This window comes from Bos taurus, chromosome 13, assembly GCF_002263795.3.
Source record: "Bos taurus isolate L1 Dominette 01449 registration number 42190680 breed Hereford chromosome 13, ARS-UCD2.0, whole genome shotgun sequence".
In the NCBI taxonomy this organism is placed as follows: Eukaryota; Metazoa; Chordata; class Mammalia; order Artiodactyla; family Bovidae; genus Bos; species Bos taurus.
The window spans coordinates 3842628-3858446 of NC_037340.1; the positions used below are offsets into that span (position 1 = coordinate 3842628).

A 15819-nucleotide genomic window follows, 5' to 3' on the forward strand; every position below is an offset into this window, starting at 1 on the left:
AAAGTAATTTCTCTGCTTTTGAACATGCTATCTAGGTTGGTCATAACTTTCCTTCCAAGGAGTAAGCGTCTTTTAATTTCATGGCTGCAGTCACCATCTGCAGTGATTTTGGAGCCCAGAAAAATAAAGTCTGACAGTGTGTCCACTGTTTCCCCATCTATTTGCCATGAAGTGATGGGACCAGATGCCATGATCTTTGTTTTCTGAATGCTGAGCTTTAAGCCAACTTTTTCACTCTCTACTTTCACTTTCATAATGAGGCTTTTTAGTTCCTCTTCACTTTCTGCCATAAGGGTGGTGTCATCTGCATATCTGAGGTTATTGATATTTCTCCTGGCAATCTTGATTCCAGCTTGTGTTTCTTCCAGTCCAGCATTTCTCATGATGTACTCTGCATATAAGTTAAATAAACAGGGTGACAATATACAGCCTTGACATGCTCCTTTTCCTATTTGGAACCAGTCTGTTGTTCCATGTCCAGTTCTAACTGTTCCTTCCTGACCTGCATACAAATTTCTCAAGAGGCAGATCAGGTGGTCTGGTATTCCCATCTCTTTCAGAATTTTCCACAGTTTATTGTGATCCACACAGTCAAAGGCTTTGGCATAGTCAATAAAGCAGAAATAGATGTTTTTCTGGAACTCTCTTGCTTTTTCCATGATCCAGCAGATGTTGGCAATTTAATCTCTGGTTCCTCTGCCTTTTCTAAAACCAGTTTGAACATCAGGAAGTTCCCAGTTCACATATTGCTGAAGCCTGGCTTGGAGAATTTTGATCATTACTTTACTAGCATGTGAGATGAGTGCAATTATGCTGTACTTTGAGCATTCTTTGGCATTGCCTTTCTTTGGGATTGGAATGAAAACTGACCTTTTCCAGTCCTGTGGCCACTGCTGAGTTTTCCAAATTTGCTGGCATATTGAGTGCAGCACTTTTACAGCATCATCTTTTAGGATTTGGAATAGCTCAACTGGAATTCCATCACCTCCACTAGCTTTGTTCGTAGTGATGCTTTCTAAGGCCCACTTGACTTTACATTCCAGGATGTCTGGCTCTAGGTCAATGATCACACCATCGTGATTATCTGGGTTGTGAAGATCTTTTTTGTACAGTTCTTCTGTGTATTCTTGCCATCTCTTCTTAATATCTTCTGCTTCTGTTAGGTCCATGCCATTTCTGTCCTTTATCGAGATAGCCCATCTTTGCATGAAATGTTCCTTTGGTATCTCTGATTTTCTTGAAGAGATCCCTAGTCATTCCCATTCTGTTGTTTTCCTCTATTTCTTTGCATTGATTGCTGAAGAAGGCTTTCTTATCTCTTCTTGCTATTCTTTGGAACTCTGCATTCAGATGTTTATATCTTTCCTTTTCTCCTTTGCTTTTCGCTTCTCTTCTTTTCACAGCTATTTGTAAGGCCTCCCCAGACAGCCATTTTGCTTTTTTGCATTTCTTTTCCATGGGGATGGTCTTGATCCCTGTCTCCTGTACAATGTCACAAACCTCATTCCATAGTTCATCAGGCACTCTATCTATCAGATCTAGGCCCTTAAATCTATTTCTCACTTCCACTGTATAATCATAAGGGATTTGATTTAGGTCATACCTGAATGGTCTAGGGGTTTTCCCTACTTTCTTCAATTTAAGTCTGAATTTGGCAATAAGGAGTTCATGGTCTGAGCCACAGTCAGCTCCTGGTCTCGTTTTTGCTGACTTTATAGAGCTTCTCCATCTTTAGCTGCTAAGAATATAGGCAGTCACTGTGCTGATTATTTTGACCATGGATTTAATCTTGGTTTTCTAGAACTTTATATAAATGGAGCCATACAGTTCTCATTTTAGCCTCACTTTGCTCAGTGCAGTGTTACTGAGATCATTCCATGTTGAGCAGGTCAGTGGTTTGAAATATAGTACAGTTTGTATTAATATATTCTCCTGGTGAGAGACTTCTGGGTTGTCTTCCATTTCGACTCTCGAAATTAAAACTTTCATGCACGTTTGTATACATGCCTCTGTGTGCACATGTTTCATCTCTCGCAGGTAAATACCTGAGGTAAAATTGCTGGCTCAGATGGTAAATAAATGTGTTTAACTATAGTGAGCAGACAAACATTTGCCAGGGTGGTTGATCCATTTTCCGTTTCCACTAGCAGTGTGTGAGTGTGGGTCGCTTCCCATCCTTAACCTACGTGTGACGTGCATCAGTCTTTATCCCTGCTGGCACTGCCTTAGGTATGTAGTTGTGTCACTTAGTAGTGAGTGTTAATTTGCATTTACTTGATGAATGATAATGTTGAACACTTTTCCACGTGCTTATTCACCAGTTGTTTATCTTTGTCATGGAGTGTCTGTTCAAACTTGAGTTGTTTTTTAACATCAATTTGTAAGAGTAGTTTTTACATATTTTGGGCACCAGTCCTTTATCTCATTCATATGCACTTATGAATATTTTCTCCTAGTCTGTGACATACATATCTATTTTATTAATGATGTCATTTGATGAGCCAAAGTTTTTTAATTTTGATCAAGTCTAAGGTAGTGATTTTTTCTTTTATATTTAATTTTCTGGGTCTTGTCTAAGAAATCTTTTCCTACCCCAACATTGGGAAGATAGATGGTATTTTTTTTTAATGTTTAGGTCTGTGATTCATCTCAAATCAGTTTCTATTTATGGTGTGAGGTAGGTGTCAAGTTGCGTTTTTTTCCCCCCATATTTTGTCTCGTATTCTCACTATTTGCTGAAAATATTTTTTTCACCATTGAATTATAGCACAGAATTTAAAAAAAAAAACTGTTTTGCCAAAGGGCTACAAAATTGAATTTCCCTGCTGGCCATAAACCAACCAACAATACTTTTCTTAGTTAGTTTAGTTCATCCATTTATCTTGTGATTCTCAAGTTACTTTATTCACATAGTGTGAGGTTTTATGAAGCTACATCTTTTTATAGGGTCTGTAGCCATGCCACAGAGCTACTGGTTCTGTGGCTTTTTAAATTAGATTGAAATTAGGTAAAATTAAAAATTCAGCTTCTCAGTCAACAAAAGCCACATTTTAAATGCTCAGTAACACATGAGGCTATTTTCTTCCCTATTTACCAGTGCAGATAGAGATGTTTTCATTTCTTCCACAGTACTAGATAGCACTAGCCTATAGAAAAAGAAAGACTGGTTTTATATAGTTTTGAGGCATATTTTAATGAAACTTACTTAGTTTTGATACTGTCATTCAGCATCTTCCTTGCCCATTTTCATCTGTCTGTGCTTCTATTTCTATTCCAAGATGTATAGTCCCAGCCAGTGCTTTTGTTAGTCTGAAAATGCAGTTACTTCTGTCTGCTCTCTCCCACCTGGAAGAAAGAATTTCCCTGTGTGTGTCTACCAGACTCCTTTTCTGGAGCCTACCTGGCACTGACCTTTTTAACTCTTCTCAGTGTTAACTGCTGAATTTCTGGGCATCCTCCGACAACTTATAGTGTAGAGATAGGTATTTTCTCTTTCCTGTCCTGATTAAAATTAAATTTCTCCCTGGCATTTCTATAATAAATATTAAAATTGCAAAAAGCAACAAGTTATGAGTTTTATCATACCCCATATTAACATTTCTGTCCAGCAGTGAACTTTGTTGCCATTTCATCATGAGCAACCATGTAGGAATTTGTAAGCTTTTCTCTCATTGTTCACTGGGTGTGAGCTAAGTCTTTCATTAATGTCTTTCAGTGTGGGAACTTTGCTGTCCTGGTGGATCTTCATGTATTGCCGCAAGGCTCAAGCAAAGACACTAGCTGGTTTTCTGAACAGAAGAAAGAGGTACCAGGAAACTTTTCACTATTTTTTTAAATTGAAATGTCGTTGATTTACCATGTTTCAGGTGTACAACAAGTGATTCACTTATACACACACACACACACACACGTATGTTCTTTTCAGATTCTTTTCCATTATAGATTATTACTTGATATTGAATATAGTTAGTTCGCTGTGCTATACAGTAGGTGCTTAAAACTTTTTCACTATTTTAAATGCAAGGAGCTGCTCTTAAGAGGAACATTAGCTTTTTTTCCAGCTCTCATTTTCATTAATGGACAGTAAATCTTGAGTGCTGTTTAATCCTTGAAGAAGAGTTGTCTTTGCCACAACAGACATACTCCTGCTTTTTCTGTTGTTGTTCCTTCAGAAACTGACACATCCATCTATTTCATATATTTCATTTGCCACTCTAGTATTTAAACCAGAAATTCCCTACCTCTTTGTTTGAGGGAAAGGGTTCTTTGTATTAAAAAAAAAAAAAAAAAGATGATGAAGAAGGAGAAGTTAAAGTGACTTTTCCAGGTAAGCAGGGATTGTAATCCTCACTGGTCGTAATGGATGGACTGAGCCCCTGGAGCAGGTGTGGGGTTGACACAGGCTGGTTTTGGTCACCTGTCTGAAATCTTCTCCTGTACCACATGATCCTTTGGCAAAAGTATGGGGATGGGTGACAGCAGCCCTCCTCTTACAGTGGCCAGTTGCAAAGCAGGTGGCCAGTCAGTAAAACAATTGATTGTATGACAGGACTGTGGTGTTGAACCTCCTCAAACCTCAGCCGCCTCCTCTGTGGATGAAGGGTTCCCCCAGACCCTGGCTGAGTCCCTCCCAGCCCTCATTTCTGTGGTCCCACCAAGTGCTGCGGTGGCAAAGGCAGAAGGTGCCTCCAGCTCTCATCACGTGCTTGGCTTCCTTCTCGAGACCCTTCCTTATGAGCGAGCAGGACAGTGAGCCTGTGGCTTTTACGTAACTTGCCAAACGTAACAGCCCTTGGTATCTTCCATGATGTTCGTTGGTCACAGTAGCTTTTTAGAGCTAGAAATAAATCCTATTACCAGGTGGTATGTGGAGAAAAACTAGTGATGGTGGTACTTTTTGGCACCACTTCTTTACCCCTTTACTGTGACGACTGTTTTCACTCAGCTTTTGGAGATAATGAGAAATCTCCTAAAAGAAAATTTATAAGTAATACATTTTCAGTCAAAGGATAATATTATTAGGACTTTGTTGATCTCTGTTCATTTCCAAGGCAAACCATTCAATATCACGGTAATCCAAGTCTATGCCCCAACCGTTAACACTGAAGAAGCTGAAGTTTAACGGTTCTATGAAGCCCTAGAAGACCTTCTAGAACTAACACCCAAAAAAGATGTCCTTTTCATTATAGGGGACTGGAATGCAAAAGTATGAAGTCCAGAAACACCTGGAGTAACAGGCAGATTTGGCCTTGGAATACAGAATGAAGCAGGGCAAAAGCTAATAGAGTTTTGCCAAGAGAACGCACTGGTCATAGCAAACACCCTCTTCCAACAACACAAGAGAAGACTCTACACATGTACATCACCAGATGGTCAACACGGAAATCAGATTGATTATATTCTTTGCAGCCAAAGATGGAGAAGCTCTATACAGTCAGCAAAAACAAGACCGGGAGCGGACTGTGGCTTAGATCATGAACTCCTTATTGCCAAATTCAGACTGAAATTGAACAAAGTAGGGAAAACCACTAGAACATTCAGGTATGACCTAAATCAAATCCCTTATGACTATACATTGGAAATGATAAATAGATTTAAGGGATCAGATCTGATAGACAGAGTGCCTGATGAACTATGGACAGAGGTTCATGACATTGTATAGGAGACAGGGATCAAGATCATCCCCATGGAAAAGAAATGCAAAAAAGCAAAATGGCTGTCTAAGGAGACCTTACAAATAGCTGTGAAAAGGAGAGAAGCAAAAAGCAAAGGAGAAAACGAAAGATATACCCATTTGAATGCAGAGTTCCAAAGAATAGCAAGGAGAAATAAGAAAGCCTTCTTCAGCAATCAATGCAAAGAAATAGAGGAAAACAACAGAATGGGAAAGAATAGAGATCTCTTCAAGTAATTAGAGATACCAAAGGAACATTTCATGCAAAGTTGGGCTCAATAAAGGACAGAAATGGTATGGACCTAACAGAAGCAGAAGATATTCAGAAGAGGTAGCAAGAATACACAGAAGAACTGTACAAAAAAGAGCTTCACAACCCAGATAATCATGATGGTGTGATAACTGACCTAGAGCCAGACATCCTGGAATGTGAAGTCAGGTGGGCCTTAGGATGCATCACTACAAACAAAGTCAGTGGAGGTGATGGAATTCCAGTTGAGCTATTTCAAATCCTAAAAGATGATGCTTTGAAAGTGCTGTACTCTATGTCAGCAAATTTGGAAAACTCAGCAGTGGCCACAGGACGGGAAAAGGTCAGTTTTCATCCCAATCCCAAGAAAGGTAATGCCAAAGAATGCTCAGACTACCACACAACTGGACTCAACTCACACGCTAGTAAAGTAATGATCAAAATTCTCCAAGCCAGGCTTCAGCAATATGTGAACCGGGAACTTCCAGATGTCAAGCTGGTTTGAGAAAAGGCAGAGGAACCAGAGATCAAATTGCCAACATCCACTGAATCATGGAAAAAGCAAGGGAGTTCCAGAAAAAACATCTATTTCTGCTTTATTGACTGCCAAAGCCTTTGACTGTGTGGATCACAATAAACTGTGGAAAATTCTGAAAGAGATGGGAATACCAGATCCCCTGAGTTACCTCTTGAGAAACCTGTATGCAGGTCAGGAAGCAACAGTTAGAACTGGACACAGAACAACAGACTGGTTCCAAATAGGAAAAGGAGTACATCAAGGCTGTATATTGTCACCCTGCTTATTTAACTTATATGCAGAGGACATCATGAAAAACGCTGAGCTGGAGGAAGTACAAGCTGGAATCAAGATTGCCAGGAGAAATATCAATAACCTCAGATATGCAGATGACACCACCCTTATGGCAGAAAGTGAAGAAGAACTAAAGAGCCTCTTGATGAAGGTGAAAGAGGAGAGTGAAAAAGTTGGCTTAAAGCTCAACATTCAGAAAACAAGATCATAGCATCCGGTCCCATCACTTCATGGGAAATAGATGGGGAAACAGTGGCTGACTGTATTTTTCTGGGCTCCATAATCACTGCAGGTGGTGACTGCAGCCATGAAATTAAAAGACGCTTACTCCTTGGAAGGAAAATTATGAACATCCTAGATAGCATATTAAAGAGCAGAGACATTACTTTGCCAACAAAGATCCGTCTAGTCAAGGCTATGGTTTTTCCAGTAGTCATCTATGAATGTGAGAGTTGGACTATATAGAAAGCTGAGCGCCGAAGAATTGATGCTCTTAAACTGTGATGTTGGAGAACACTCTTGAGAGTCCCTTGGACTGCAGGGAGATCCAACCAGTCCATCCTAAAGGAAATCAGTCCTAGGTGTTCATTGGAAGGACTGATGTTGAAGCTGAAACTCCAATACTTTGGGCACCCGATGCGAAGAGCTGACTCATTTGAAAAGACCACGATGCTGAGAAAGATTGAGGGCAGGAGGAGAAGGGGACGACAGAGGATGGGATGGTTGGATGGCATCACGAACTCAATGGACATGGGTTTGGATGTACTCCAGGAGTTGGTGATGGACAGGGAGGCCTGGCATGCCACAGTTCATGGGGTCACAAAGAGTTGGACATGACTGAGCGACTGAACTGTTGTCATAATTTTGCTAAGGATACCCAGCGACCTCAAACTGGGAGCAGAAAGGCATAGGGTTCTGTGTGATGGGATTTATCATGCTAGTGGCATGAAATGTTGACATTATCATTCAGGTAAATAGCCCTGGACTGTGCTCTGCAAGACTTTGTGTTTGATAGGCCATTGCCTGCTCCTCCAGTCCACCTTCATGTCATTCCAACCTTTGGCTTCTCAACATATGTCTCCGTGATTCAAAACATTTAATTCATACCCCCAAAGTGACCAATATGCATCCAAGGGGACCTCATCCAAGAAGTTTGACTTACATTAGCAGCATCCTCGGAGAAGGCAATGGCACCCCTCTCCAGTACTCTTGCCTGGAAAATCCCATGGACAGAGGAGCCTGGTAGGCTGCAGTCCATGGGGTTGCTAAGAGTTGGACACGACTGAGCGACTTCACTTTCACTTTTCACTTTCATGCAATGGAGAAGGGAATGGCAACCCACTCCAGTGTTCTTGCCTGGAGAATCCCAGGGACGGGGGAGCCTGATGGGCTGCCATCTGTGGGGTCGCACAGAGTCGGACACGACTGAAGCGACTTAGCAGCAGCAGCAGCAGCAGCATCCTAGAATCCACCTTTCCAGGCCCAGATTTTCCTCCATTCTCTCCCAACTCTGCTGCCTCGGCTTTAGACCTTTTGTGTTGATATGCTGTCATTTTTGCCAAGAGTCAGTTAATTTGGAAGGCTTTACAATAAATCTGTGAGTACGTGACTCACTTCCCAGCCAACGCGTGAAGCCAGAATTTTCCAGGGTGCCACACGCAGCTGCAGTGCCCTGCCTGTGCTGCTGTTGGGGCCACAGGGCGCGCCTTAGCGACGGGACTCAGGGCGCGATGGGGCCTGCACGGCTCCGCTGTGGGCCGTGAGCGGGCTCTCCACTCAAAGCCAAGGATACGCTCTGTGGCTTCTACCTCACGCTGTTTCTTCAAAATATGGTCACTGACTTTAAAATGGGTCTGGGATAATGTGTGTGTGTTTAAGAGAAGAGAAGAGCTAGTTGAGGATATGACTTTAACCTATGTTCAGTGTGCCAGGACTTTTATGTTTTTTAAATCATTAGATCATCTCAAGATTGGGATATCATGAGCAATCAGTTTGATTGCATTTTAATAGCTACTCTGAGTAATGAAAGTCTTAAGAATATCCTGTGTTTATTTTGAGTCCAGCCTGAGTAGTCTTTGTACCCAAACAGCTGAACTCAGGCTCTTCCCCTTGTAAACCTAGGAAGCACAAATGAACCCCTGGGAGCCTGGAGATGTTGGGTACAACTCTGTCTTGCTCATTGATTGGTCTTCCTGCTGCCCCTCGAGTTTAGATGGGAATTTGTCTTTCCTTGTCTTGCCCTGGTTCTGAAGAGAACAGTGCTTCGCCAGGTGTGCTGTGGTCAGTTACTAGGGGACCTCGACGCAGCACACAGGATCCACCTTCCATTTGTCAAACCTGCTCAGGAAGGAAAGCCCCGTAACTACAGGGAGAGAGTTTGCATATGTGGGCCTTGGCTTTATTTTTGTCCTCCTATTTTTAGTTCTGGCCTTATAGGGCATTTATGGCCAAATTTTAGCAATCCTTGTTTCCATGTACGTCTTTCACATATTTTCTAGCTCAGTCATCGTTGAACCCTGCATGTGAAGCAAAATTCTTTAATTGTTAAAACAACAGTATGAGCAAGGCTGCCTTTCTGTTGTACCAACAATGCCAAAACCTTCAACTGTAAATGAATACCTCTGTATTCCACAAGGCACCGCATCTTTGGGCTGCAAAATGAGATCAGGAAGGAGGAGACCAGAGTTTGTATTTTATCGAGAAACTCATGTTTGTAAATTAAGTCCGGTGTTTTCTATACTCTTTGAAGAGTACGTGTATTTGCAACAAAAGAAAAGCTTGGCTCTCGTTGCCCTTCAAAGCAGCTTACAGCTCTGTCCTCGTTTTAATTTATGAAGATTCTAAGAGATCAACCTGAGATGGCATCGCAAGAAACCAGTGAAACAGGTTTGAGGTGACCTGAAAACTCTGAACCTTCTGCAGAGTCCTTAGGAACTGAACCAGAATTATCCGTCCTTATACACCAGTTCTTAATCTGGGTTAAGAAATTTAGATTTGGGAGCAATTTTATTTTCCCTTTCCCTACATCAGATTACGTTTTTCTGATTGTATAGCTAACGTGAGCAGTGTCATCCCATTGTACAGTTAGGCTTTAGGTTTTATTTTTCTTTTTTATAAATAACACTGATACGTTAAAAACAGTAGCTCCATAAATTTGGGATGTTGACATTCAATTAAAACCATGTTTTTCTGTTGCCTAATAAATATTAATTTACTTTTGAGCAATAAAGAAGTTAAATTATTTTTTACTGTGAATAGATGAATAGAGAGCAGTTTTCACAGAAGCTTATACAATGTCATCAACAAGCCTATGGAAGAAAATCAGACTCTTGATTTCCAGTTCTGTGTTCAACTTACCATCAGTGCTGTTGTTTTTCAGTAGATTTGTAAACCCCAGAAACTAATGAATTATAGTGGTTAGATATTAAAGTTTTTTGAACCAAGTTTTAAAAGTAGGAAATTTCTGTGTAAAAATCACTGTCTCTAGTTCCTCTTAAATCAGAAAATCTGGTGGCACTGTGCGGTGGGTCCCAGCATGAAGTCTCAGGGCACTGCCCCTCCTGACTGTCTGGGGCTCCCCCTGACTTGCCCTGACTCTTTGGCTCCTCCCAGTCTGCAGTCCCTGCCCAGTAGGCCCATCTCTGGGGCTCCCGCTTGTAGCCAGAGTTGGCTCTGTTCTGTCTTCTACTTGTCATAGTCCCATTGGTTGATATTTACATGAAAACAGCCTTTCCCTCTCTGATTTTCTCACCTCCTTGCCCTGATTTTTACATTGGTGTTTTTATCTTCCTTTTAGAAATATGAAACTGAGGCAGAGAGAAATGAAGAGAGGCAAAATATATTTCTTAGATCACAGAGTAAGCCAGCATCATGGTTTCAAACAAAGCTTAGTGGCAGATTTAAATCTTCAGCATTACCCATGAACATATGTAAATGCCTTTATTCATAGCTAAACTAAAAAGCAAACAAAATGAAATGTTTGATTTTGGCTTTTTCATATGCATGATACTGACTTTTTTTGCACTGTGTTGAATTAGAAAGTTATGTGTAATTTTTTTTTATTTACTTTAGGAAGTCTGTTTACTGTTAAAAGAAACCATTGATTCAAGAGTGAAGGAGTACTTACAAGTTCGTAAACAGCACAGGCCATCAGATACAGAATTCACAAGATCCAATCCCTTGTCCTTAAAAGGTAGGCACGAACTACTTTGATTTCGGATAAAATTTCTGCTTTGTAGAGATGGCAATTATGTTTGACTCTGACTGTCAGAGTCAGAGTTGTGTTGTTGTGTAGTGATACATTTTAAAAATACAGCCTAATGAATATGCTTTGTTTGGGTAAAGAAAATTAATCAAAAAGCCCTAAAGGGCTTTTAATGGTAGGCAAAATATATAAAAATAGAAAATACAACATTCCTAAGGAAACTATAAATTCTTTAAAGGATTTTTTTTTGACAAGTAGTCTTGCAAATAGATTTGCAATAATACTTAATTTGGGGTTTTATGCTTTTCTAAATGCTTTCATATATGTCACTATCTCAGAGGTTCTCAGCTGGGGGTGGTTCTGCCTCAGGGGACATTTGGTAATGCCTGTGACAGTCTGGATTGTCATACCTGGGGTGGGAGCCATGGTAGAGAGCTGTTGGCCCCTGGTGAGTAGGGGCCAGGAATGCCACTAAACATCCTACAGTGCACAGGGCAGCCCCCTTCCTGCCAACCAGGCAGTGTCCCCCAGATGTCAAGGGCACTGAGGTTGGAATATCCCAACCCCTTACCCTAACACCCTGTTACCCTGAGAATGGTAATATCTTTGAGTTATGGGTGAAGAAGCAGAGGATTGTGAGATTAAGGGGGTTGCTTGAATAAAATGTCATCTTCTTGAGGACCAAGATCATCTCCTGTATCTGGCATCTTCCCCTCCCTTCTCCCCACCCCTGACACTTAGGCTATGCCTAATGCAGAGATTTGGGGATATGAATGAAGGACTTCCCTGGTGGCTCAGATGGTGAAGCGTCTGCCTACAGTGCAGGAGACCTGGGTTCAGTCCCTGGGTTGGGAAGATCTCCTGGAGAAGGAAATGGCAACCCACTCCAGTATTCTTGCCTGGGAAATCCCATGGATGGAGGAGCCTGGCAGGCTACAGTCCATGGGGTCGCAAAAAGTTGGACAGACTGGGCGACTTCACTTTCTTTTACCTTTTCACTTTCAATGGAGGAGGACTTAGATGACAAGTGGCAGAGCCTGACCCCTCAGCCCAGTGTTCTCTCCACTCTGTCATCACTGTGTTTTTTAAACTTTTTAAGTTAGCGTTTCATGGCACTCTGTTGCACAAATACAGTCTACCCCTGTTAATCCTCAGAGGTCAGTACTGCATTGCTGTGAACTAGATTATGCTAATGTAATAGTCCTTTAGGGAAACAACGGTTAACGTCCTCCCCTTTAAAGGCAGACTCAGTCTGCACCGTGTACTTGGGCACAGCTGGTAAGGAGGCAGATAAAGTTTTCTCAACAGAAAGCCTCAAACAAACAGAATTTTCAATCCAAACAATATTGTATTAGATGACACTTTGTGGCATTTTGCTTAGGAATAGTTGAAGTCTTGAGAAAAACTGTAGCAGACGTAGTGAGTGGCCCTTTGTAACTAACTGAGACGGAAAAGGAGCAGAGAGAGTTCTGAGACCCCAGCTCCACCATGGTCATGGCTTGCTCAGCACCAATTCTCAGGTGGTCCCTGCCCTGGTCTCCTCTCCTCAGTTGAGTTCAGTTCAGTTCAGTCACTCAGTGGTGTCCGACTCTTTGCAACCCCATGAATTGCAGCACGCCAGGCCTCCCTGTCCATCACCAACTCTCGGAGTTCAATGAGACCCACATCCATCTAGTCAGTGATGCCATCCAGCCATCTCATCCTCTGTCGTCCCCTTCTCCTCCTGCCCCCAATCCCTCCCAGCATCAGACTCTTTTCCAATGAGTCAACTCTTCACATGAGGTGGCCAAAGTACTGGAGTTTCAGCTTCAGCATCATTCCTTGCAAAGAAATCCCAGGGCTGATCTCTTTTAGGATGGACTGGTTGGATCTCCTTGCAGTCCAAGGGACTCTCAAGAGTCTTCTCCAACACCACAATTCAAAAGCATCAATTCTTCTGCGCTCAGCTTTCTTCACAGTCCAACTCTCACATCCACACATGACCACTGGAAAAACCATAGCCTTGACTAGATAGACCTTTGTTGGCAAAGTAATGTCTCTGCTTTTTAATATGCTATCTAGATTGGTCATAACTTTTCTTCTGAGGAGTAAGCGTCTTTTAATTTCATGGCTGCAGTCACTGTCTGCAGTGATTTTGGAGCCCCCCAAAATAAAGCCTGCCACTGTTTCCACTGTTTCCCCATCTATTTGCCATGAAGTGATGGGACCAGATGCCATGATCTTCGTTTTCTGAATGTTGAGCTTTAAGCCAACTTTTTCACTCTCCACTTTCACTTTCATCAAGAGGCTTTTTAGTTCCTCTTCACTTTCTGCCAAAAGGGTGGTGTCATCTGCATATCTGAGGTTATTGATATTTCTCCCGGCAGTCTTGATTCCAGCTTGTGCTTCTTCCAGCCCAGCGTTTCTCATGATGTACTCTGCATATAAGTTAAATAAGCAGGATGACAATATATAGCCTTGACGTACTCCTCTCCTCAGAGAAGTGCTAACTGCTCACTCTCCCAGCCTCTCTCCCAGGCGGGGAACTCACAGTGTTCTGACCTCAGGATGAAATCCAGAGCCTTTCTTGAGCTCATGTGGGCAAGAAGTTTGCTTTAAAACAGAAAATTAATCTTACTCTACACACAATTTTAATTTGTTTTTCCCACCTAACATAATGTAAAAGTCCTTGATTCATTTTTGGCTGGGCTGAGCCCCAGGTGTTGCATGGGCTTTTCTCTAGTGGCCCGTGGGCTCCCCTCTGGAGCACTGCACAGGCTTCATTGCAGAGCCTCTCCTGCTGTGGAGCCTGGGTTCTGGGCACATGGGTTCAGGAGCTGCAGTCCCCAGGCTCCAGCACACACACAGGCTCAGTAGTTGTGGCGTACTGGGCGTGGTTGCCCAGTGACACATGGGATCCTCCTGGACCAGGGGTTGAACCCATGTTTCTTGCATTGGCGGGTGGATGCTTTACCACTGAGCCACCAGGGAAGCCCTTATAGAAGTCCTTTAAAACATGCATCACCATTTTAAAAATTTAATAGATAAGAAGTGGTGTCACATTCTGGTTTTGGTTTGCATTTCTTTAACAATTAGTGATACTGACCATCTTTACATTATTAACTATTTGTGTATCTTTGGAGAATTGTCTGTTGGCCCATTATTTAATTAGGTTGTTGTAGGAGTTCTCTATATGTTCTGGATATTAATCTCTTATCAGATATGATTTGCAAATATTTTCTCCCCTTCCTAGAGAAATGGAGAAAACAAAGCCTTTTCCCATCTTTATAATGTCCTTTGACACAAAAGCATTTTTAATTTTAATGTAACCAGTTGATGTCACATCCATGAAATCATTTCTAGATTCAATGTCATGGAGATTTTCCCTGTTTTTTTCTTCTAAGAGTTTTATGGACTGCTGTTAAATTAGGCCTTTGATTCATTTTGAGTTAACCTTTTATATGGTTTAAGTTCAGGGTCTCACTTCATTCTTTTACTATCCAGTTTTCCCAGTGCTGTTTGTTGAAAAACCTGTCCTTTGCCCCACTGGGTGGCCTCCACATCATTATTGAAAGTCATTTGACCACAGTCGTAAGAGTTTATTTCTGGGCTCTCTCTTCTATTCCTTTGGTGTGTATGTCTGTCTTTATGCCAGTACCACACTGCTTTGATGACCATAGCTTTGTAGTAAGTTTTGAAATTAAAAAATGTGACTCCTCCAACTTTGTTACCATTTTTCAAGGTTTATTTTGGCCACTTGAGGTCCACATTACTGTTTTTAATAACTACATAGAAGTCCATCAGTTGTCCGCCGTCTGATTTATCATTGGGACATTTAGGCTGAATCTCGTACTTTCGCTGTTGTAAACAGTGGTACAGTGGACATCTTGATGATCTAGATGTTTGCACGCTTCAGTTTCTTTATAACATTTCTGTCTGTCTGTCTGTTTGACCGTGTCAGGGCTCAGCTGCAGCTGAAGGGTCGCCGTTGCATCACGTGCAGTTTTCCCTCATGCACAGACTCTTTAGCTGTGGTGTGTGGGCTCAGTAGTTGGACTTAGTTGCTCCTTGGCATGTGGGATCTTAGTTCCCCAACCAGGGCTCAAGCCCACGTCCCCTGCATCACCAGGGAAACCCTAGTATTTCTGTTTCATGTTCATACTTTTATTGGTTTGTAAGAGCTCATTAATTAAGGATATTCATACTTTGTGTGATATATATATTGCAAGTAATTTGCCTCTAGCTTGGTTTATTTAACACACAACTACAAATGCGCAGCCTCTTTTTGCCTTCGGGAGCCTCTGAGGTGCACTTGTGGGATGAATGCCAGGCTTCCCTGGCGGGGATTAGTCGTGTGGTTGATGGCTGGATGGAGGCAGGGGCTGCTGATGCAACAGTGTGCTGCTCACTCTTGGGTGGAAAGGCTGTGCAAAGTATCCCTCTTGGAAAGTCACCTCAGCGTGACAGCCCATCTTCTTTCTGCTTCTGGGGACAGATGGCCTCTGAGCACACCTTCTGCAGCCCACCCCCTATCTGGCCCCCTTTCTGCTGCCTCTGGCCAGTCCTCGGCCCCACCTCGCTGGACACTGGACGCCGCCAGCAGCCCCCTAACTGGTGCCCCTGCGTCTGCTCTGGCTGGTGCTCCCCCTGCGGTCAGCACCCGAGTTAGGGTAAGACCTTCACGTCACAGCCTCATCTTGCATACAAAGCCCTTCAGGCTTTCCCCTGTGCTCCAGGGTGAAGGCTGGTACTCTGAGGTGACCACCTCTGCAGCCTCATCTTGTGCTGCCCATTCCTTCTTTCATGCTGCAGCACAGCGGCCTCGATCCCTCTCTGGCACTCACCCAGGGGCCTGTGCTGGCATGGGCCCTCCCCGTCTCCTTCCGCTCTCCACTCCAAGT

The 15819-nt window shown here is 42.5% G+C and overlaps 1 protein-coding gene across 4 annotated transcripts in view; it reads left to right on the top strand.

Moving 5' to 3' along the window:
* SLX4IP (SLX4 interacting protein) overlaps nt 1–15819 on the top strand; it is a 220682-nt gene that overhangs the window by 135299 nt on the left and 69564 nt on the right. For all 4 annotated transcript variants that reach the window (XM_059892368.1, XM_059892366.1, XM_059892367.1 and 1 more), the window contains 2 exons: nt 3716–3805; nt 10807–10927. In XM_059892368.1, coding sequence (XP_059748351.1) covers nt 3716–3805; nt 10807–10927 — 211 coding nt within the window. The remainder of the gene's footprint in view (nt 1–3715; nt 3806–10806; nt 10928–15819) is intronic.